Genomic DNA, 25,358 nt, shown 5'->3' with positions numbered 1-25,358 from the left:
GGCCTTGAACTCAGAGCAATGGCAGTTGTCTCAGCTCCCAACTGCCATTACAGGCACCAGACACTGTACCCAGCTTCCTATTTTCATTTACTGGGTACAGTAAGTAGCATATGCCCATAAACCCAGGCTGGGTTTGGGAAGCTGGGGATGTTGAGGACTAGACTGAGCTAAATGTGATCCCTTGAATTTTGTCTACATTCATGGCAGAAGTTAGTCTGTTTTTTAGGATGTTCCTGACAGGATTTTAGTAGCTAGGTGCTGGTGCTGCAAAAATGAACTGAGATCTATGTCTTTGTTCTGTTCCTAACATTACCCCACCGACAATTCAGTCACTGTTTATGTGTACACCCGCACTTGCATGTAGGCTGACACTGGGTGACTCCTTTAAAATACTGTCTGGTTATAAGGGTGCTATGCCATGGTCCATGTGTGAGGCAGAGACACAAATGTATGGAGTCTCTTCTATCTTTACATGGATTCTGGGGAAACTCATGGAGATTCACCTGGCTCTGCTCTCTGAGTGCACTAACCAACCCTGGCTTCTATCACTGTGTTTGAGAGAGGACCTCACTGAAGCCAAAGAAACTGGGTTGACTGGCTGGCCACAAGTCCCTGTGTGTTTTCTTGTCTCTGTGTGCTGGTATACACACACCCCTTTGTTTGTTTGGGTAATAGGGAATTTGAACTCAGGTCTCCACACGCTTGCATGGCAAGCGAGCTTTCTACCCAGTGAGACACATCCCAGTCCCTCCATGGTTCTTGCTAACAGCTTTGTCCTTTTTTTCCTGGCCTTTTGAGCAGCAACAATAGCAAGGAGATCCTATATTGACAGAAAGTCCTCTCTGAAATCTGCAGATGCCTCTCCTTGCCCTGTCCATCAGAGCAATACATGCTCTCTAAGGTCCTTAAAGGAAGCTGGAAATGGGCTCACTGTGCCCTACCAAGCCAGGCATAAGATCAATTCTGAAAATGTCCTCTATCATAATAAATGTAAGCACTATCTCTTTACTTACAGAAATCTCTCCTACTCACAGGCACAGAAGCCAGGAGTGAGGTTCTGCCTGTGCAAGAGACACTTTATCAGGTAAGGGCCACTATCCTAGACACCAAAGAGCTTTCACGGTCAGCTATAGCCTTTTAGCCACCTAAAAATCTATCCAGCAAAGGAACCATCATTGTCCTCTTAGCAGCGAAGTCTGTGTGTGTAAGCAGACAGGGTAGAGGCAGGCCTAACAATGATCACCAGATTGAAGTGCCTAGATATTTCTATGTTGGCAGAATAAACTCCAATTAAAAGAAAAAAAATTTTTTTTAAAAAACCAGAGCATGTTTTATTTTAATCCTGTTTTGAGGGTGAGGGATGGAAAACACAAAATAAAGGGAGGAGCCTCTTTATATAGTACATATAACATCAGGACCAACCACAGGAATTAAGACCCATTGCACTCCTCCTCATTCAACTCCTATGTAGGTCCAAGGCCAGCTGAGGACAGATGGGACATGAATTAAGACACCATTGGCACAGTAACATGGCCAGTGCACCGAAAGATGGAGACAATGTCCCAGGGAGCAAGGCTCCAAGTCTCAGCTGCTTCCCCAGTGAGGCGGAATGAGAGACTTCAGCTCATCAGGAAGGCGGATTTCAAAAATCAGGGTACCCTAGTGAACTTTCCAGATCACAGCTGCAGAGTGAGTCGAGACATTTATCAGGCAATGCTGTTCTTTGCTTTCTAAGACTTTCCTTCTTCAGCCTTGAGGCCATGGTCTCCTCTTCAATTTGGAAGGCAGGGGAATAAATGCTTATTCTACCCTCCCTAAATCTAGCACTTTCTTGGCTCTAAAGACAGAAGCCAACAAACAAGACTGGCTCCCTGTGTGAAAGTCAGCTTAAAGAGCCCTTGGTTTGGCACTATTGCCTCTGCAAAGGTTTCTATGAGCATCTGTCCCTTTATAGCCTCTTCAAATTTAATACAGACATCTTCCAAGTGTGTGAGACATGGGCTGAAGATTTGGGCTCTCTCTAGAGTTGGATTAATAATCCCATCTTTGGGATGAGGATGAGAAAACAAAGGTTGACAGTGGAAGGATCTCAGAAAGGCAGTTTACAGTAACAGGTTAAGTCAAGCCCATGGAGATGGAAAGGGAACTCTGACACTATCAACAAGTAAAAAACATTCCAGTGGTAACCCTGTAGTTTCCATAGACCAAAGAAAGTGTTAAAGGAAGAGGGGACTGAGACAGCAGAGTCCAGCTGTTTGTTTTAACTCTGAAGAAACTCATTCAGCTAATACTGCTTCAAGTATAATCATGAGGAGAGATGGCACTACTGAAACTCACACTAGAAGAACGGGGTCAGGGAGCCTACCATTTGGATCTAGGTGCTTGCTCCATTTGAGAAGACACCTGGAAATTATCTGTGAAGACTTGAACCTGAAGAACTGCCATCCCTCCACCCCAGTACAATTCTCTTTTAAGGAAGGTTGGGTAAATTAAGACGCCTGCTTTAAGTCTAAGTGGTAGGAAAGGGGCAAGCGCTGAGATTTGGGTGGGCTAGCAGCCGAAGCCAGAGCCAAAGTGAATGTCCTCACAGCAGCCAGGCTTGCGAGGGAAACAACAGGGGCAGAGGGGAATGGTTGGTAGTGTTCTTGCTTGGCTTTGGCTTTCCTCTTCCCCTGCCTCCCATTCCACCCAACAGCCTGATAGCGCCGTCGGTCTGCCCGAGGGGATGCAATGCCCAGACCAACTTTTATTGAGCTTATGCAGCTAAGAGACGTGTAAACAGTGCCAACTGACAAAGTTTTGCTGAAAACTACAGCTTGTGTCCATTAAACACATCTCTCTCTTTTGAGATTAAAAACAAAAATCCAAAGTAAACAAATACTGTGCGAGAGAGAATTAAGAGACACACCTTGAGTCGTCCAGGAAGGCAAAGTTTTTTTTTTTTTTTAAAAAAAAAAAAAAGCCACATGGTTTGGTCCCAGGTGCTCTCCATGCCTACAGTGTTACTGTGATTACCACCTCTCCTCTCTCTACCAGTGGCTAGGCAGAGGTTGGGGAGCAGGGTCATCTTGGGCATGCTGCAAATACAGCATTTGCTGGTGTTGACACCCTCCTGGGGCTGTGGTAGCAGACTGCTGTCAGGAGCCCAATTCCTGGGAGCAGTAGGGGATCCAGGACCTCCAGTCAGCCCACACACCTCAGTGGGGTACCTTGCCCCTTTTCTCCAGTACAGTTCAGCATTGAGGTTGTCTATTCCCAGTCGGCAATAAAACCTGAGCTGTTTTCCTCATAGGTTCCACCCTTACTCCCCAACGTAGGGGAGTAGTGAGAGGGAATGTCGAGGATCACTGAGGGGGCAGGGGAATTCCCCGGGGATCGGTGACTTGGCCCTCCTGCAGGTTCTTCACCAGTTGTGCAAGCCAGCGTTTGGTGGTGGTGTCATCTTTTAGCACCTGGGCAAAGGTTGTGTCCTTCAGCTGGTCAGGGAGGCACTGTCTGAGTGCTTCACGTGCCCTACATCAGAAACAAACAAACCAACCAGAAAGACAACAAATAAGCCCACATTTGGGGGCTGGGAAGACCCCCTTTCTTAGATATAAACATGCAACTTCCTAGGAATCTATAGCTATCAAGCTATACCAAGAAACCATTAGAATTCCTTAAAGTAGGTGCTGTGTAGTCCACAAATATTTTCACCACACCCCAATGCAGAATTTCATGCAAAAGCAAAATGGAAAAATATGATGCAATAGTTCATTTCACTCCAAACTTTGTTCTGATTTATTGATAAATATTGTCGAAATACCATTAGATATAGTTTGAGAAATGAAATTATTTAAAAAATTGTATACTAACAGCAGATATGACCTTATTTGTATGATAAACTGATTTTAATTTTACACTAACACCAGTTATGGCTTTACAGAAATGTTTCAACTTTGTATTTGAAACCTTAATAAAAAAATAGTAAAAACTATGGTAGCAGTTTTTAATCTAGAAGCCTAAAATAAGCAAATACCAACTCTATACAGAGCTGTTCTACACAGTTTCAGCTCTTAGACTCAAACAGGTGTAATTTCTAATAAGTATATTGCAAACTGGTGGGGGGGTATAAAAAAAAAAAGGACAAAATGATCAAAGAATAGCTAGGGCTCAAATAACTCCAGTGGTTACAGACCAGTTCACATTAGTCAAGCCACTTGATTCTTAGGAACTCAGAAAGCACTCCATTATGTGGCTTAGCAGAATCTGAACATGTAGCTTTCATCATAAATTATGTATTAACAGGAGAAAAGGTCAAACATTTCTGAAGTGCATTACATCTATCTACAAAGTACACGACTGTGGCAGAGTTCTTGAACCTACCAAGAAAAAGTAATGAGCTCCACAGTTTACAGGAAGCAGAGAACTGCAAGCTAAAAAAGCCTCTAGGCTACAGGACTTTGCAGAGACCTTAAAGTGTACTCTGAGTACTTGGAGTAGCCATAGAAAGCCCAAACCGCACTAGCCTCCCTTGAAATTGCTTGGGCTTTTGGGAATTTCAGGGTAGAACAGAGTTACAACGGGAAGATCTAACTAGTGCACTTTAAACAAAGTTTTATTTATTTTATGTATATGAGTACACTGTAGCTGTCTTCAGACACACCAGAAGAGGGCATCGGATCTCATTACAGATGGTTGTGAGCCACCATGTGGTTGCTGGGATTTGAACTCAGGACCTCTGGAAGAGCAGTCAGTGCTCTTAACCACTGAGCCATCTCTCCAGCCCACTAGTGCACTTTAAAGTCAGAATTTTAGATTTTAACAGGAACTTAAGTTTTTCTTAGGTAAACTAAAGTTATATGGGTTCCAATACTCAAGACAGAGGGTCTGAGCCGTAACATTAGAATCCATTCATGAGACTATTTCTCCCAAATCTTGTGAATCCTGTTAAATCTTTACCTGGGATTATCTGAGAGTCGAAGGTAACATCTTACTACATGCTTCAGCAGACGGGCAGATGGTTCTTTGGATAGCTGCAGGACCATTTTACCCTGTTTTACCCAAAACAAATGTGGGGGAAAGTCACAAAATAATTTGAACTGACACCAGAAATCAGATCATCTAAGAATCATTATAAAGTTCTTGAGATTTTTTTTTTCGTTTTTGAGACAGGGTCTCTATATGTGGCCTTGGCTAGTTAAGCACTCCCTATATAGATCAGGTTGGACTTGAACTCACAGAGATCTGCCTGCCTCTGCCTCTAGAGTTCTGGGACTAAAGACATATAGTATCACTCCAGCTAGTATTTTGGGGATAGGACACTACTTCTTCAGTTGGCTGGTGAGAAACCCACGCTGCTGCTTCAAGTCCACATTCATCCTTTTGCCTCCCTCTGCCTTATAGATATTGGAATGACAGGCATATATCACCATATCTGGCCAGAACAGTTATTTCTAGTTAGAAGACTAAGTTTTCGACCAGTTACAAAATGACTAAGCTTTGTGATCAAAATAAACCGCAAAGAGAGCAAAGGAAAGAACTCACCAAGATCATGGCAACATGGGAAAAACGCTCATATGTCTGACATATATAAGCCAGACCAGTGTCATCTAAGAGGATCTTCTGGAGGATGAATGTGGCAACCTGGAGTAAAACAAAGGTGAAGAGCTGGTCAGACTCGTCATTTAAGGGACCACCCCTTACACACCTAGGCACACTCAGCACTCAAAGTATGCAGCAAGCAGAGTCCCCTGCACATTTTATATAACTTTATCAAGCATCATACAATCAGAACAAATATCGTACTGAGCAGTAACTATGTCAGTTTTTTTTCTAAGGCTACTTATAGGCTTTGGTTTTCCTACTGAGTCCACAAAGTACATACCATTATTCTCATTTTATTTTTACTTTTTTTTTTTCTTTTGGAGCTGGGGACCGAACCCAGGGCTTTGCGCTTGCTAGGCAAGCGCTCTACCACTGAGCTAAATCCCCAACCCCTTTTATTTTTAATCCCCCCCTCCCCGGAGCTGGGGACCAACCCAGGGCCTTGCGCTCGCTGGCAAGCGCTCTACCGCTGAGCTAAATCCCCAACCCCCTCATTTTATATAAAAGGGAAAGCCCTAGATAATTACCAGGAGGATCGCACAAAATTTGAGGCCAGTCTTGGCTGCACAGTGAATATCAAACCAACTTAGAACAGGCTCAACTGCCCCCTTCCTGCCCTGCCCAAAGCTCCTATTTTACATCAGACGATCGTTATTTTGGGGAAAAAGGTTTGAGACAGGGTCTTACTCTGTAGCCATGGCTAGCTAGCCTCAAACTCACAGAAGTGCCCTTGCCTCAGCCTCCTAAGTGTTGGAATTACAGGCCGGAGTCACAATAGCAGACAATTAGGATAATGATTACCTTTCTTTGGTGACATCAGAAGAGCTGTTGTTATTGTTCCATTGAGGTATAACAATGCATATACCTCACTGTATATATGAGGTACTACAGGACAAATAATATATTCTCAAGATGGCTAAATCTAATCAAACCCAAGAGTGCTGTCTCATATGTACAAAAGGGTCTTTACAGACATGATTAGGGGTCTTGAGCCAGAGAGATTACCCACATAAGTCCTGAGACTCACTAACATTCTAAAAGAGATGGAAATTTAACCACAAAGAAAGGACTACAAGAGAATCCGATGTGAACATGCTTGACTGATTGCAGAAGGGAACCACGTCAACAGAACACAAAGAACGTAACTGTAGAAGTGAAATGGCATGTAAAAAGACACCCCTTTATGCCTCTAGAGGAACCCGGGCCCTGTTCTACCTGGCTTGATTTTAGCTTATTGAAACTGACTTGTGGCTTCTAGAACTGAGAATAAAATTTATAAATTAAGACATCACTTAGTTCTGCTAATTTGTCATGACAGCAATAGGCAACTAAACCAAACCACAGCAAAGAACAAATTCACTAATAGAGTATTACTTGGTGAGCTTTCAGTCTGTATTCCGTATTTGTACACCACAGCAGCTTAAAACACAGAATATTTCCAGCAACTCAATTTTGGCATTGCCTTGTATCTTTTCCCAGTTAATACGGATCCACTGGTCCATCTCTCTAGCCCTTTTACTTGTTTTTGAGCTTCACCTAGGTGGAGTAACAGTAAAAATTCACAGGCTGGTTTCTTTGCTTAATACAATTAGAACCATCAGATCATACTTTTTTAATGTAGTTATTTATGACCAAACAACTTTTCTTTTTTTCCTTTTTTAAAAAAAGATTTATTTATATGAGTACACTGTAGCTGTCTTCAGACACACCAGAAGAGGGCATCAGATCCCATTTCAGATGGTTGTGAACCACCATGTGGTTGCTGGGAATTGAACTCAGGATCTCTGGAAAAATAGTCAGTGCTCTTAACCGCTGAGCCATCTCTCCATCCCAACAACTTTTTAATCTTTAAAAACAGAAATGTTATAAACATTCTAGTATGTATTTTGACATACATAAGAGCTCTTCTCTTGAGAACATACCTGGTGTGAGACTGTGGAGTCACTCAGCAGGCTTATGTCGAGTTTAGTGGATAATGCTTGGTTCCTAAATAGTTACATTTTATATTTACTTAGCAGGGCTTAAATCAACCAACCAACTAGTCACCTTAGTGAGATGGCCCCATGGGTAAGGACACTTGCCCTTGAAAACCCAAGTTCAATAACCAAGGTCACATGCTAGAAGGAGATACAACTCCCACAGACTGTCTTCAACCCTTCACATGTATGCTTTAATATGTGCACATACAAATAAAAACACAAACAAACAACCAGCCGATCAACTAACCCACCTATCCAACTAAACTTTACCACCCTGGAAAAGCATTCATAGTAGGTCTAGGATTAGAGTTAGACATCAGCATTTATTAAAGGTGTCTGTCTGTCTGCCTGAGTATGTGTGCTGTAATGCTGCAGGTCTGTGCAGAAGCCAGAGGATGTCAGATGCTCTTCTCTATCACTTCTTGCCTACTACTTCCAGGCGGGGACTCTACCCGAACCTGGGGTTTGTGGTTCTCTGTAGTCTGGAAGCCAGCTACCCCTAGCATCCTCCTATCTCTATCTGCTAGAGCCAGGGTATAGGTGTGCATAGGATGTAGCTTGCTACATCTGGTACATGGGCACTGAAATATGAACTCCAGTTGCCATGATTATGCAGCAAGTGTTCTTAACTACTAAGCCATTTTTTTTCCAGACTCATATTTTAAAAGATTTGTCTATTTTTATATGTACAGGTGATTTGCCTTCATCTATGTCTGTACACCATGTGCAAGCAATGCTGGGAAGGAAGGGGGGGCATTGGATCCCCTGAGACTGGAGTTATAGGTGGTTGTGAGCCACTACACAGGTGATGGGGATTGAACTTGGGTCTTCTGGAAAAATAGGAGTTAACCACTGAACCTTCTCTCCAGGCTCACACCTGTATTTTAAAATTATTTCCCAGGTTATTACATCATAACAGCCTCAACTGAGGACCTTTATTTCAACACGTGACTACTATGGTCAAACTGTTTTAATTGTTGCACAAAAAAATTAAATACAAGCCTGGTTCTGTGTTGCAAGTCCATATCCCAGTTCTCTGGAGTCTGAGACAGAAGGATTGTTCCAAATTTGAAAGAGAATGAGTTTATGTACACTATATGTACAGAGGCTGGTGGTCTTGGGTGCTTTAAGAAAGCTGAGCAAGCTATGTGGAGCAAGCCAGCAGCAGCACGCCTCTATGGCCTCTGCATCAGTTCTTGCCTTGACTTCATGCTCTGACTTCCCTGGACTACAAGCTGTAAGATGAAACAAACTCTTTCAACCAAGTTACTTTTTTTTTTTTTTTTTTCCGGAGCTGGAGACCGAACCCAGGGCCTTGCGCTTGCTAGGCAAGTGCTCTACCACTTAGCCAAATCCCCAGCCCCAAAAAGCTTGGTTTTTTTTTTTTTTTTTTTGTTTTTTTTTTTCGGAGTGGGGGACCGAACCCAGGGCCTTGCGCTTCTTAGGCAAGCGCTCTACCACTGAGCTAAATCCCCAACCCCTCAACCAAGTTACTTTTAATCATTATCTTTATTACAGCAACGGAAACCCTACCTAAGATACTGTGTAAGCCTGATGACCCAAGTTTGACCCCCAGAGTCCACATAAAGAGCCAGATGTGGTGGCTTGCACCTGTAGTCCCAGCACTCCTACAGTGAAACGGGAAGCAGAGACAGAAGTGCCCAAAAGTCCGTGCACCAGCTCAAGTGAGAGTCAACTCCCCAAAGTTGTCTTTATCTCCACAGGAGGGCATAGCAGTTACACCCACACAAATAAATATACTTACAAATAAAGTAAACATTTTAAAGGTGAAAAACCTGAAGAGGCACAAAAGGGTTCTAGAGCCACAAAGCAGCAGCTCCAGAGCCAAAACGATGGTGACTCTCACTTAAAGCACATACCGTTTTAGACAGTTCACTTCCAGATTCCATGATGCGCAAACACAAAGGGATGATTTCTGTTGTCAATAAAAAGTTGATTACTTCTTGCTCATCTGTTTTAACCAAGGCCCCTAAAGAAAATATGGACAAGCAAAGTTATTTTTAAAAAAGGATTTATTATATTTACTCCATATTGTTCATCAAAAGCAAGTAATAGGACATAGACTGCAGTTTCTGTGTCAGGGAATCCATTTCATATCCATTTAAAAAAAAAGCAAAAAAGTCAGATGTAGTGAGTCATGAGTGTAATCCCAGCATTGGGAAGGCTAAGGCAAGAAGATATTGTTGAATTCAGGTCCAATCTGAGCTACAAAGAATTACAAGACAGAGAGAAGGGGGTTTGGGCGAAGGTGAGGGAGGGGGAGAGAGAGACAGACAGAGAGAAATCCATTTTTTATGCATAAAAAAACAACAAGCTTTAAAACAGAAAAAAATTTTATTGAATTAAGTTCTTGCCAGACATGATACTCTGTATAATTTGAAGCTAAAGTCAGATCTTGATTTCTGATTCTCACAGCTTTGCTAACAATATTAAGAATGATGCTTGCTAAGTTTCTAAGCACTTACTAGCAAACAGATGAGGTCAAAGACAAAAAATGAACAAGCTATAAGAAGTGAACCAAACACACAACTTAGACCACTATTATCAGTAAGAATTTTAGGCTTACGAAATGTCCCTGGTAACTTAATAGGATATCAATGCCATTCAGTTGGTAGCGTGCTTGCCTAGAATGCATAAAACTCTGGGTTTGACCCCTAGCTTCACATTAAAAACCATATCAAGTATGATGAAGTATGCTTGTAATCCCAGCACTTTGGAGGGGAGGTTAAAGGATAAAAGAATTTAAAAATTCAAAGGTACCCTCAGCTACATAGTAAGCCTGAGGCCAACCAGGGATACATAAGACCACGTCTCAAGAAAACAAACAAAAACAAAAAAAATAACTTACCAATAACTCCAAGGCTGGTGAGCCGAAGATATTCAAAGGGACGAGTTTTGCTGACTGTGTGCAAAAAGGGGTACAAAAAGAGTGGGATGTGTGCTGCAAGAAAAGCTGACCTGAAAGAAAAAACAACCACAGTCATGACCCAGAACTGATGTCTAAGTCTGAGACAATATGTGAGATTGCCAGGGTGAGGAATCTTTAGGAAGAACCTCCCTGGCTTTTAGTTGACCAACGCTGTTAACGTATAACTGTCCCCTAGGAGACGTGTTGATATTTGGAGATATTATCTGTCAGAAGTGAGAGATGTTGACAGCTACTTAGCATCCAGCCACAGAAGCCAGCCATGTCTACACTGCTGAGAAGGGCACCTTCTTGCCCTCACTGAACATCATAAAGACTCAGCACAAAGTATCAATGTAGAACAGCAACCCAAGTTAGAATGAATAAACAGTACAATTTACTTTTAATCTGCACTAAATGTCTTAAAAACTGATAACTCAAAAGTAATCTAAAAACCCACCCCCCCCCCAAAAAAAACCAAAAAGACAACCAAACAAACAAAATCCCAAAAGTCAAGCCATAAATGCTAAGGCAATGTGTTGCTGAACATCTACACATAAACCCTAGCACTCATGGGCCTGCCTACAACAGGAGAATCATGATCATGAATCTGGGACTAGCCTAGAGACACTGTCTCCCAAAAAAAAAAAAAAAAAAAAAAAAAAAAAAAATGGGCGAAAGCTATTTTAGTGCTAAAGAGATTCTTCAGGAGGCTGAAAAGATGGCTCTTGGTGATTAAGAGATTAATTTGCCGGGATCTGAGTTCAATTCTCATATCTATTTTCCCACAGTTTACCTCTGCCTCTGGCACTTTCTAACTGCAGGAGGATCTACCAGGTTCTGCAAGCACCCAGACAGGAGTGGCAGTTGGGCAAATGTGTATGTCCTTGAGCACACATGCACGTACACATACACACAAAGGAGGTCATTTTTCTATAAACTTCTTACTTAATTTATAAGTGAATACTGATTTCATAGACAAAGTCAGTTAAAAGCTTATTTTAAAACAAGATATCAGAGTGGCTTTAAACTTACTATGTAGCTGATAGTGACTTCCCAAGTGATGAGATTATAGTCAGATCCAACAATGTCCAGCTACTTTGCTGTGCTTAAAGACACTTTCACTTTTTTGTTAGGCAAACCAAATATCTTGAAAGCATTTCAACTTGTAGTTGTCAGGCAACTAATATAGAAAGTTATCTATTATTATTTATGTACTTCTTTTAAGTGCACATAACTATTCTCTTCTTGGATTATGAGACTGGGAAAGTCTCACTACATTAAGTAGCCCAGACTGCCTTGAATTTGCAGTAATCTGCCTGCCTCTGCCTTCCCAGTGGTGGAATTATAAGTCTGTGCCACGATGCCCATCTAAGATAAATTTCTTAGCAGCTTTTTGAAGTTTGACAGGTCAGTACTAACTAAACACCCAGACTTTATAGGGAAACTAGACAAAAAGAAGGCAATTAGAAGCTGCAGAAGAGTGTGTGTGTGTGTTGGTAGGAGTGGTGCAGTCATGCCCATTTCTTCTTCCTCCATCCGAGTCCTGGGGATGGAACTCAGGCTGTCAAGTTTAGAGGCAAGCTGCTTCTTCTTCTTCTTTTTTTTTTTTAAGATTTATTTATTTATTATATATAAGTACATTGTAGCTATCTTCAGATACACCAGAAGAGGGCATCAGATCTCTTTACAGATGGTTGTGAGCCACCATGTGGTTGCTGGGAATTGAACTCATGACCTCTGGAAGAGCAGTCGGGTGCTCTTAACCGCTGAGCCATCTCTCCAGCCCTAGAGGTAAGCTTCTTTACTCGATGACCCATCTCATTGGCCTCAAAGCAGATTCTTAAACAGGATTTTCTCTACCTTTTCACATATGACAATATAGCAAAAAAGTTTTACCTTGCATGTCAATTCCCATTTATATCACAGAGGCTGCCTGGAATTCTAAACTAAGAAGGGCTTAAGAAAGGTGTAATGGTGCACACCTTTAATCCCAGCTCTGGGGAAGCACAGGCGGGTGGATATTGGTGAATTTGAGACCAGCTAGGGTCCCCAGACAGCCAGAGCTACATAGTGACACCTTGTTTCAAACAAACATAAACAAAAAAGCTTTAGAAAAAATTTTCGCAAATCTGAATTTTGTGAGAAAAAGTGCTTAAAAATATTTACCGAGTTCCTATTATATGATATGTACCATGAAACAATTGTGACCCAGTGCCTACCATGATTTAGAAAAGAGAAGTGCCCATGTACCTAGCATATATTATCTTTCCTGTGATATAACCATTGTTCTTTAAAACTTTGCTGCCGTAAGATGACTGATTTAAGTAAACATAAAATAATCACTTAATTTTGTTTTTTTTGGGACAGGGCCTCCCATCTTAGCCTCCTAAGCACTGGAATTCTAAGTATAGACAACCATGGGAGGATTAAAGCTCTAGTTTTGTATTTGGGGTTAAATCACTGACAGAAAATATTCTTTAAGATAGTTAAGCAAAATCTTTCCTCTCAGAACATAGCAAATCACTAAATTAGCAAACTGTTCTATGTTGTTAAAGGTATGGAATTGTATTTTGCTTCATTTTAAAACATGTCATACTTAATTCAAATATGTAACCAGAAACTAAAAACAGCTATCAGACTTAATGTCAACAGTCAGAAAAACAAGAAAAAGGTGGGTATGTATGGTGGTACATGCCTATAATCCCAGCACGTGGGAGACAGAGGTGGAAGGATTGACAGTTTAAGGCAAAAGACAGTGTTGGGGTAGGGGGTGGGGCGGCAGCAGCGGCAGGAGTATCTCTGTGAGTTCAAAGCCAGCCTGGTCTACAGAGTAAGATACATGACAGCCAGGGCTTCACAGAGAACCCTGTCTCAAAAACACCCCCCCCCAAAAAAAAAGAAAAAGAAAACAAAAGAAATCAAGCAACCTTCCCCACTAATACCTACCAACTCCAAAGCCAACTGATAAAACATTACAAACAAAAAAAGCCGAGACATATAGAAAGTATATTAAAAATATCCAATACACTAAAAACTGTAAAAAAAAAAGTCATTGCCATGAATGAGTTTTTAAAAAAAAAAAAAAAAGAGTTCTGAAGACTGAAATCCATACATTACATTGTGTCTCCTTTCTCTGATCATTTAGCAAAGATATATAAGTTCCTATAAAATACTCACCCACCCCCATTAATTTACCAACACGCTCACAAAGCATTTACCTGGTCTCTGGGTGTGAGGCCACACACTGTAGCAATGCTAGAGCATTGCAAACTCTGTTAGATTGGTGTGCTGTCAAGGTTGGAGGGTTGATAGATGGATAAATATTTACAATTTCCTGAAAAATGCAAAGAATCCCAGACAGCAATTAATCACAAATTACCAGTGTCACAGCAAAGTATCTTTAATTCCTGCAGAAATGAAATTATTTTTCCATTACGAGCATACTAAACTAAATAGGCAAGACCTTTTCCTATGTGTCTCTAGGAATACCGGGTCTCCCATACTCCCCTACACTTTGCAGTTAGTCTTCATGTATGTTGGTGTTTTGCCTGCATGTGTGTCTGTGACCAGAGAGAGGGTATCAGAGTTAAAGTTGGTTGTAAACCACAATGTAGGTGCTGGGAATCAAAGTCCAGGACTTGTGGAAGAGTAGCCAGTGTTTTTTACCATTGCATTGAACCATCTCTCCAGAACCTATAGCCAATTGAGGGACCCTTATTTTTGTAATTTTAAGAAGTTGCATTCTACTTCATTTTTTTTTTCCTATTCAAAAACTTTCTTTTATTGGATATTTTTTAATTTACATTTCAAATGTTATTCCCTTTCACGGTTTCCTGGATAAGTCCCCTATCCCCTCCCTCTCCCCTTCTTCTATAAGGGTATTCCCCTCCTCATCCACCCCCCTTGCATTCTACTTTATAATGAGACCCATGTTGAATATAGTTCTGTTTATTTTAGCTGCAAATCCTTTCATAACACTAATAGATTCTTGGCTACATGTGTTAGGAATAGCAATATGAATTTACCAAACAGACTTGAAAGATTATTAATAATTTGAGGAGAAACTTTAGATTCATATCTCTCCTTGTACCCAGAGATTAAACTCAAATTGTCTGGCTTGGCAGCAGGTAAATGATCCACCTTACCAGATGCATCTATTTATTCTTTAACACACACACAAACACATCTTTAATCCTATACAATCCTACACCTTAATCTCAACAATTTTCTCCCTTAGACCATTATCTACGGTTCTCATACTATTTCTATATCCTTCCCAGCTATAACAGATCTACCCCAATGTATTTCTAAAAGCCATTTCTCAATGTAGCTCTTAGATTTCACCTGTTAAACACACATTTAAGGTCTGCCTCTCAGATCAACTAAATTCAATCTTCTAGGGAGAACCCCCAAATGCATTTAACAAATACCTCTGACTTCTTAAAAATGGGATCCTACAAATGTTAATATTCAAACAACCATTCTCAAGTCTTCAAAAATCATTTGAGCCCAAGAATAGAAAAACCCCAGTGTGGCAGACATGACTGAATTCCTACTGTGGCTACAGACCCACCTGTAAAAGTGCTGCAATAGTACCGAATGAATGCCACAGCATGGGCGCAAGGTCAGGGACAGACTCTCGCTTCTTGCTCAGCTCCAGCAAAGCATTTTCCCTTGTCTCAGGACTGGACAGTTCATTGATCCACTGATAGATCTTCTCTCTGTCCACCTGGGCCAGTGCAGTAGGCACAGGCTTTAGGGGAAAACAAGAAAACAAATGTCAACTTAGTACAACTTAATCAAGTCTTATCCTTTAGTAGTGCTTTATAAAGATGTATATTTGTAAATTATAGGAGCCTCATTAAACACATATATTTGATGCGAAGTGACTCAACCTGTTTGACCATTACGAGCCCATGTTTAGGAGGTTATATTATAGGTGTACTTGGGCTGTACTGAAAAATATACTAGGATGCTTACTATTGTGAAAGTAAAAGAACTAACAAACAGCTATCAGTAAGAGATGGTGTAAGTATAGTGTGGTACATCTTTTTTTAATCTTTATTAACTTGAGTATTTCTTATTTACATTTCGATTGTTATTCCCTAACTCCTCCCCCTCCCCTTCTATATGGGTGTTCCCCTCCCCATCCTCCCCCCCAGTGTGGTACATCTTTAGAATGGAATATTATGTTTGAAAGAATGTGGAGGGGTTGGGGATTTAACTCAAGAGAAGACGCATAGCCTAAGAAGCGCAAAGCCCTGGGTTCGCTCCCCAACACAGAAAAAAAGAAACAAAAAAAAAAAAAAAAGAATGTGGATTTTGGGACTTTGATTTGGAAAGCAGTGAAATACTTTAAATGGGGCTTAATGGGCCATCCTAGTAGGAATATGGAAGACTTTCTTGCTGGGAGTAATTTGAACTGTGCTAACCTGGCCCAAGAGGATTCAGAGGAGAATTCTAGTATGTGGTAGAAAGACTGTTTCTGTGGTACTTTGGTGAAGAATGTGGCTACTTTTTGCCATTGTCTGAAGAGTCTGCCTGAGGCTGAGGTGAAGAGACTCAGATTAATTGCATCGATAAATGAAGTTTCAGAAATGCCTAGCAGAAACTTTGTTCTTTGGAGAAGTCTCCTGAAGAGCTTTTTGAACAAGCACAGTAAACTTAGAAAGGAAAAATATAAAACATATGGTTTGAGTATTAAAGGGGTACCAGGAAGTAAAATAGAGCTAAATCCTGTTTTCAAGAAGATAACGGGTTAGGGATTTAGCTCAGTGAAAGGCCCTGGGTTCGGTCCCCAGATCCAAAAAAAAAAAAAAAAAAAAAAAAAAGAAAAAAAAAAAAAAAGAAGAAGATAACAAATTAAGGAAGTGGGACTTTGTGGCAAAATTCTACCCAGCTAAATTTAGATCCAGGCACACCTTTAATTCCAGGAGTTAGGTATGCAATAGTTCAAGGTCAACCCATAGAGCAAGATCCAGGACAGCCAAGCTTAGGCAGTGAAGGAGTTGGAAAACAGAAAGCTAGTGACAATGTAATAGAACAAGCTCCTGCAAGCAGCAGAATTCGGCACCTTTGGCTTTATGACTCTGGCTTTAAAGAGTCCAGAACAGAAGGGACGACTGGGACAACTGATGCTGATTATCTGGAGCTAAGAAATAATCGGTGATTAAGAAGAGATGAGCGGGGTTGGGGATTTAGCTCAGTGGTAGAGCGCTTGCCTAGCAAGCACAAGGCCCTGGGTTCGGTCCCCAGCTCCGAGGGGGGGGAAAAAAAAAAAGAGAGATGAGCATCACTGAGATGAAATCTTCTGGGAAGTGTTTTCTGAGAGCACAAAGAAGCTGTGTTCCAAAGATTAGCCAAGGTTGTACCCTCTGCTGCAGCTATACTTGTTTTGTTTTGTTTTGTTTTTTGTTTTGTTGAGAGCTGGGTTCCAGAGATGCCAAGGTTGTACTTCATGCTGTGGCTGGACTTGGTAATCTGTAAGAGTTACCTAGGTGGTACTGGTTTTGAAGGCATGAAGGAGTCATGAAGAGCAGCTGAGGCTCGGCATTGTGAGAAGCCATGGAAGGCCATTGGTGAAGGTGCAGACTCAGTTGTAGGTGACAGCCAGGACTGAAGGAGTCATGCAAAGGATTTGAGGCTTGGCACCACGAAGAGAGCCTATGAGAGGCTACTGATGAAGCCTAGCTGCAGTGGAAGAACCCAGTGTATTGGAGACACCAGTATCATGGGATGATCACCAAGAACAGCAGCAACAGTGGAGTGGATCAACCTGAGCTTAGAGTGCTACAGAAGGCAGAGGTGAAGCAGTGATGGAGGAGTCCAGAAGATCATATGTGGATCCCGGACATTGAAACAAGAAGCTGTAACATTGAAGTTGTCTTTGAGATCCCAAGATGTTTGAGATGCTAGAGCCATGGGCTATCTGCCCAGGAAAGCTGCTAATGGGGAATGGAACCAGCCTAGGAGAAAGAAGTTTGTTGCATTCAACAAAGATGAAGTTGGAGATCTAAACACCACTTTGACATTAGACATGGAGATGCAGAGTTTGGAGTTTGCCCTGCTGGTTTTCTGTCTTGTTTTGGAGTTTACGGTTAAGTGATTAAATGAATTTCAGAAGAGACCTTGAACTTTGGACTTTTAACATTGTTGAGATTGCTATAGACTATGGGGACTTTGGAAGTTGGACTAAATGTTTTTTATTATGCTATGGCTAGATATGGCCCCCATAGATTCATATGCTTCAGCAAGCCTATGGGGGCCAGGGAGTGGAATGTCATGGGTTTGTATATGCTTGGCTCTGGAAGAGGCACTATTAGAAAGTGTGGCCCTGTGGGAGTAGGTATGTCACTGTGGTTGTGGGCTTTAAGATCCTCATCTGCCTGGAAGTGAATATTCTGCTAGCAGCCTTCAAATAAAGAGGTAGAATGCTCAGCTCTGCCTGCACCATGCCTGCTTGGATGCTGTCATGCTCCTGCCTTAATGATAATGGACTGAGCCTCTAAACCTATAAGCCAGCCCCAATTAAATGTTGTCCTTATGGGTTGCCTTGGTCATGGTGTTGTTCACAGCCGTAAAACCCTGACTAAGACAGGCATTATATCTATCTGCATATGGGTCTAAGCAACGCATATATGCAATGCTTGAAACCAAAAGGGCGTCAGATCTTCTGGAACAAGAGTTAACAAACATTTTGTAAGTTGCTATGTTAGTGTTAGGAATTGAACCTCGGTCCTCTGGAAAAGCAGCAACTGCTCTTAACTGTTGAGCCATCTGTCTAGTTTCCACATGGTCTTACTGTTAGGCACTATTTAATAACACCTATTCTTATTATTAAAAAATATTTATTTTATTTATGTGTATGTGAGTCTGTATATGCATATAGCAGAGGTCAGAAAAAGGTAGCCCTCAGATGTGGGGGTTTTTAATAGGACTCAAACTTCAGTTCTGTCAGTATAAATTCTTAGGTGCTGAATCATCTCTTCAGATCCCAGATCTTCATTTCATAGATGAGGGAATTATGATAGAGAAGTTGTTTAAAATTTAAATGGCAACCAGGCTCGCCTATAATTTCAAAACGGGAGGCAGAGGGAGGTAGATTGTTGCAAATTTGAGATGCCTTGTCTATGCAGCCAAGTTCCAGGCTACCTACAGATAAGACTGTATTAAAACAAAAAACCTTAACACAGGTTGTCCAGCAAGAGCTCAGACCCTTAACCTCTTTGCTAATGTTGCTTATTATCTGCCTGGAAAGCAGATCTGATTTAAAAATGATGCTCTTTCTTTTTTAGGGTTATAGGTGTTATGTCCACCTGCATAGAGCCTGATGACACTATTTTAATCATTTTAATAGTGCATTAGACATATAATTAATAAAACTTTCAAACATCATGTTTAGTTCAACAAATTCTAAAAGAAAATCTAGTATCAAGAATGCCATTGATGTTAGGAGAAATTCTCTATAAACAAGATTACAAAACACTTAATATACATTTTCATGTGAGACTCTGTAAAACATTTTTACATAATTCATTACATGACAATATAACTCAGACAGGACATTAAATTAGTGGTACTTATACACACAAACAAAGTAAATAAAATAAAAATTAAAAACATAGGCTAGAGAGATGGATCAGCCATTAAGAGCATTGACTTTAGAGCAGTTAAGAGCTCTTCCAGACAACATGGTTTCAATTCCCAGCACCCACATGTCAGCTCACAACTTTTAACTCCTATTTCAGGGGATCCAACACCTCACATAGACATACATAAAGTCAAAACATGAAGTACATAAAATAAAAATAAATTAAAACATTAAAACAAAAAAACCCCATAAATTATCTTAACTTCCAAGTAATTAAATATAACCGTAAATGAAAACATCCTAAACAGGGAGCCTGAAGTGGCTTAAGACCCAGTTTAAGACAGGCAAGGTGGCCTTAGGAGGCAGAGGCAGGTGGATCTGGTTCAAGTTCAAGGCCAGCTTGGCCTACATAACAAGCTCCAGGACAGCCAGGGCTACATTGAGCCCCAAACTGAAATAAACTGAACACCTCCCAAAAATTCCAGTTTACCCCCACCCCAAAATCCAGCTCAGCTATCTATAGAATTTCGTGGCCTATAATAAATCATTCAATTCTTTTTTTTTTTTTTTACAAATATTTATTTTTATTTCATGTGCATTGATAATCATTCAATTCTGTCATGGGTATTAACTACCAGCTTCAGGCAGTTTAAAAAAAAAAGTATCTTAGAAATTATTTCGTTCTGTTGTAAGAAACATCAACTTCATATAAGTATAATTTACATACAATAAAAGTACACCCATTTTAAATTCATATTTCACTGAATTTTGATGAACTTAAATATCTCAATGACCATATTATGATATAGGTTACTTTTATTATCCCCCAAAAGCTCTCCAAGGGCCTTATTCATTCAGTAAGCCCATAATCTGGTCTAGATAACCAGATATTTTCTGCTGCTGTAGATGAGGCCTGTGCTTTCTAGTAATTACTTTTAGGTGATATGGTTCATTCACTTTATCCTAAGAAACAGGTTAATAAAAGATTAACATGTTTAAGGTCACATAGTGAATGTTTGACAGAGCTCAATTTATCTAAAACCACTTTTCAGTATCCCCATCTAGTCTATGTGATAGAAACTCCCTCTTCAAAACAAAACTTTACTACTGTTACATTATAGTCTATTAACAGTTGGATTTGCATAGTGAGTTCAACTATTAATACATATTCAATCACAAAATCATCTGAGAAATTTAGACTATTAATTACCATCCTCAATACTCAGACTAAGATTAAAACAGGTAACTCAATCGTCACAATCCACCTTTCATTAGCATGCTACTTATTTACACAGTACGAGTGCAGCTATGGAATAGACATATGTGGGGCTGACGTATACACAGAAAAAGGTTTCTCACTGAACCTGGTGCTAGGCTGGTAATTAGCAAACCCTAGTGATTCTTCTGCCCGTAACGTTGGAGCTCTGGGCTTACAGACATATAGTCACAGCTGGCTTTTTATGTGAGTACTGGGGACTTGAATTCAGGTTCTTATGCTTTAAGCTCTTGCTTGGTTAACTTTCTCCCCTTGTTCACTTTATTAATTTTGTAAATAACCCTTCATTGTTTTCTGTTTGTATAAAATGGAAAAAACAAATTTTGTTTTGATGATGATGTTAGGATGTATTTCATAAGGGCAGGACCATACTCTATTATAACTCAACTACCTCAGTATCTTTTGTGACTGTCTCTTTAATAAATAATACCCTCCATTCATTGTCCTTTAATAGTACTTCTAATTTTCGTGCTAAAGGGATGATTTCCTTGCTCCCCCACTGTGTGTGTGTGTGTGTGTGTGTGTGTGTGTGTGTGTGTGTGTGCGTTTTCACGCTCAGCAGATCACTTGCCTAGTATGTATGGGGCCCTAAACTCAATTGACAGCAACACAATTGACAGCAACACACACACACACACACACACACACACACACACACACACACACGTGAAAAAAATAAGTAACTTTAGGGCTGGGGAGATGGTTCAGTCAGTAATGTGTTTGCCATGAAAGTACGGAGTCTGAGTTTAATTCCTGAAATCCACCTAAAAAGCTGGCTGTGGTTGCCCATGCAATTCCAATACTGTAGAAGCAGACAGATTACTGACGTGTACTGACCCTCCAACTTAGTCAATCCTGCAAGATCCTGGTCAGAGACCCCATTTTCACTACCACTCCAGAGGAACAACTCTCAAAGTTGACCTCTGGTCTCCAGACATGTACACCCACACATAAACACACATACACTAGTTTTTATTATTAAGCAAAAAATCAAGCATCTTCTCAAAAGGTTATTGTGGGAATTGTGCATGTAATACTCCTTCTCAATTCCTAGCAAATTGTGTATTTTTTCTGCTCAGATCAAAATAACATAACAGTTTGGATTGTGTACCTAGGGGATGATGAAGAAATTGGCTCAAGGGCTGGAGAGATGGCTCAGTGGTTAAGAGCACTGACTGCTCTTCCAAAGGTCCTGAGTTCAGATCCCAGCAACCACATGGTGGCTCACGACCATGTGTAATGGGATCTGAGGCCCTCTACTTGTGTGTCTGAAGACAGCTAAAGTGTACTCACATATAATAAATAAATAAATTAAAAAATTAAATAAATTAATAAATTTTAAAAAAAGAAAAAAAGAAATTGGCTCAAATTTTTATTCTTCAGTCTTGTCCCTTATCAATTATCCTAATGAATGTCTAGTGCAAAAGAAATTGTCAGAGCTGCCATGTGGGTCAAGCAGCGTAACAAATGTTTTTAAATTTATGTATGGCACTGTACATGTAGTTTGAAGAACTAGATAAGACCTTTTTAAGTAGTGTACCACAGGTTTTTGTTTGTTTTGCTTTTTGAAACAGGGTCTATGTAGCCCTGGCTGTCCTTGCACGTGAAGAGATCTGCCTGCTCCTGACTCCTGATCACCAAGTTTGGGACCAAAGGCATATACCATTGTGGTAGCTGGCTTACTGTGCCACAGTTTTAACAGCTATTCAAATAATGCATTAGGCAGGAAAGAAAAAAGACAAAAGACAAAAGACCAAAAAAAAAACCAAAAAACCAAAAAAACAAAAAACAAAAACCCAAAACCACAAAGGAAAATGAAACTCTGGGCAGAGAGGAGACTGGTACTGAAGCACGCATGCTCAGACGCTAAGATCCACCATCTAACTCTGAGGAACTCCCTTACCACCAACGCCACCTTTCAACTTGCTGCTTCTCAAATCATATGTATAACTGGGGAAGAAGGAACAAAAGAAGCTAGGGGCTTCTGTCCAGTTGTTGCCTGTCAGTTGACTGCCATCTGCCTCCCTTCATGGCTGCTCCTAGACCTTGGCAAAGTGAGGACAAAAAGAGGACCAGGAATTTCATTTGGGCACCAACCAGACCAATGTCAAAACTAAGGGTAACAGAAACCTTGAGATATTGACAAAACGTATGGAGAAGATTAAAAGACTAGATTCTCATGATTAACATAATCATAGGAACAACTAGAAAACAAAGCATAGGCTGCCCAGTGGCGTCTGGAAACTCCTGGTCCACAGCATTAGAAAGCTTGCAGTGTTCCTTTGTACAAATCTTACTGTGCTGAGATTGCTCAGCGTTTCCTCTAAGAACTGCAAAACCACTACAGAAAAAAACAACACAGCTGGCCATCAGTTATCAATCAGGCTGTGCAATGAAGGAAATTCATACGTGGCTTACATATATTCTTTATTTGTGCTTATATAAACGCACACCTCCCCGTATGGAAACTATAGTCCCCTAATTAAGAACTTGAACAAGGGGGCTAGAGAGATGGGTCATTGGTTAAGAGCACTGACTACTCTTCCAGAGGTCCTGAGTTCAATTCCCAGCAACCATATGGTGGCTGACAACCATCTGTAATGGCATCTGACACTCTCTTCTGCTGTGTCTGAAGACAGAGACAGTGTACACATAAAATAAATAAACCTTTAAAAAAACAGAACTTGAACAGTTAGAAACAGGATATAAAATATCACTTGCTTTGAAATGGTCTAAAATGCTTCATAGACCAAGCTGCCATTGAATGCAGAGATCTGCCTGCCTCTGCTTCCCTGTGTGCTGGGATTAAAAACATGTCATGCCAATCAGACTGTTCACTTTTGGGAGGAGTCTCTGGAGACTGAACCCGGAATGTCACAAATGCTAGATCAAATATTCTGCTATAATTACTATCTCCAACCATCTCTCTCTCTCTCTTTTTTTTTTTTAAGATTTATTTATTATAAGTATACTGTAGCTGTCTTCAGATACATGGACATCAGATCCCATTACAGATGGTTGTGAGCCACTATGTGGTTGCTGGGATTTGAACTCAGGTCCTCTGGAAGAGCAGTCAGTGCTCTTGGTTTTCTTTTTTTTCGGAGCTGGGGACCGAACCCAGGGCCTTGAGCTTGCTAGGCAAGTGCTCTACCACTGAGCTAAATCCCCAACCCCGCAGTCAGTGCTTTTAACCACTGAGCCATCTCTCCAGCCCCTCCAACCATCTTTTAAAAAGATGTTTTCTGAGATTTAAAAAAATTGCCAGGCTGATCTTGAACTTGTGGTCTGTTTGTCTGAGCTGTTATTACAGATGTGCTGCCACCACATTCTGGAGAATGTTTATCTTTTCTTTTTGGTCAGGATATCACTATGCTAGCATGCTAGTCTGGAACTCTCCATATAGACCAGGCTGGCCTCAAAATTCACAAATTCACTTGCCTCTGCCTCCCAAGCACGGCTGTCCTAAATATTTCATTTTATACTTGAAGTTAAGGTAGTTTTTCATGTTTTATTTAGTCATTACATCATGTTATCTTATAATGTAATCCTAGTAGATTGTTTTCCTGATAACATTTCCCCTTGGTGAAAGTGAAACTGGCAAGTGTTCTTAAACTATGCTGCTTCCGGTTGTGGGAGTAGCTATTCAGGTCAGCAATATTTGAGTGCTTACCTTGTAGTAGGAACTGTCCCAGTGGTGGTGAAAACAAGTAAACACGACTCACCAAATACCTGCCCCTGACTTCCAGGAGACAACCCACATGTAAAAATAAATAAAAAATCCCATAACTAAAACTGGGATCAGTGCTCTTTATGAGAAAATATTGGGGTTACAAACTACTATGAAGATGGTCGGATAAAGTCACTCTGGGGTAGACTTGTGTGCATGTATGGAGGCAGAGTCCTAAGAAATACAATCCAGGTAGAGAATATGCAACAGAAAAGTTAATAAACTTTTTGGTCCGAGCTTAGGGAGCAAGTGACAAAAATCAAGCCCATAAACGTGACTAAGGACCATATCATACAGGACTTGTAGGTCAAGGAGTCTAATTTCTCTAAATTTAACCGAAAGTCATAGTATGACTTTAGGGAAGTGTAATACATGATTCGCTTTTCTTGGAAGGATAAAACGAGAGGCGCGAGGAAGGCTTTAAATGCAGAGAACCTTAAGTCAGATAGTCTTTGGCTTTCCTCATGCAAAGTGGCTTGAGCTAGAAGCCTATTTCTAACCACTGAGATCTGCCTAGGCGAGGAGAAATGGGATCACGGGACGCCCAGCACACAACCGGCAACCAGAAACTGACGCCGAGCGCAAAAGAATCAATGAATGGCCTGCTGAGGCAGCGCGGGGCGCGGGACCAGGCCTCGGCGCCGGAAAAGAACGCAAGAGGCCGCGCGCCAGGCCAGGAGAGGGGTCTTGAGGGGATAGCGGGGTCCGGCTCCGCCACGGTCTGCGTGTGGAGACTCCCGGACCTTGGGACTAGGGGCAGAAGCAGCTAGACTCGGGGCCCAAATCTGGGAACTAGAAAATGGGCTGAGACGGACATCCGGGCGCAACCACTCACCGCTGCCGTTGCCAGGCTGTGCATGTTGGGAGCGGGCGCCGCTCTATTTCTTCCGCTGGACGCGCCGGACCCGCGTCCCAGCTTTAGCGGCTCTGCAGCCGAAGATGAAGAGCCGCCATCCGTCTCCGGCTCGCTCCTCCCCCTTCGCAGCCCTTTGACCTCTCACCTCCGACCCTCCGCCCACACAGCCCTTTCCCGCCTCCTGGACCTCGGCCTAGCAAATAGTCCCAAAGTATGTCCCTTGAACCTTCAGGTTCAGGATCAAAATGACGTCTGCAAACTACTGGTCCTCGTATCCCCCCGGCATCGCAAGTATATCCCCTAAGAAACGTGAACTCTGACTTTCCTCCTAAGGCCAGAGAAGGGCGGGAAAAGGCCAGCAGTCTTGGAAGGACAAAAACTGCGCATGCTCAAGCAGGCTGAGCGAGAGGAAAAT

General features: G+C 41.2%; 1 protein-coding gene across 2 annotated transcripts; it reads right to left on the bottom strand.

Moving 5' to 3' along the window:
* Positions 1–1,305: 1,305 nt before the first annotated feature.
* Cnot9 (CCR4-NOT transcription complex subunit 9) lies at positions 1,306–25,358 on the bottom strand. Of its 2 annotated transcripts, none has more exons than XM_032901348.1 (8): positions 24,923–25,358; positions 15,068–15,247; positions 13,713–13,828; positions 10,435–10,544; positions 9,446–9,555; positions 5,527–5,625; positions 4,942–5,033; positions 1,306–3,513 (listed from the first exon to the last, which is right to left on the bottom strand). In XM_032901348.1, the coding sequence occupies exons 1-8, from the start codon at positions 24,944–24,946 to the stop codon at positions 3,345–3,347; spliced, it is 900 nt and encodes a 299-aa protein (XP_032757239.1). In that variant the 5' UTR covers positions 24,947–25,358; the 3' UTR covers positions 1,306–3,344. The 2 variants fall into 2 exon arrangements, with proteins under 2 accessions (XP_032757239.1, XP_032757238.1); XM_032901347.1 differs by having other exon boundaries at positions 2,715–3,516; positions 24,923–25,357.

This window comes from Rattus rattus, chromosome 4 (genome assembly GCF_011064425.1).
Source record: "Rattus rattus isolate New Zealand chromosome 4, Rrattus_CSIRO_v1, whole genome shotgun sequence".
Taxonomy (NCBI): Eukaryota; Metazoa; Chordata; class Mammalia; order Rodentia; family Muridae; genus Rattus; species Rattus rattus.
Note: the sequence above shows the minus strand (reverse complement) of the source record. Positions and strands in the feature narration are given on the sequence as shown.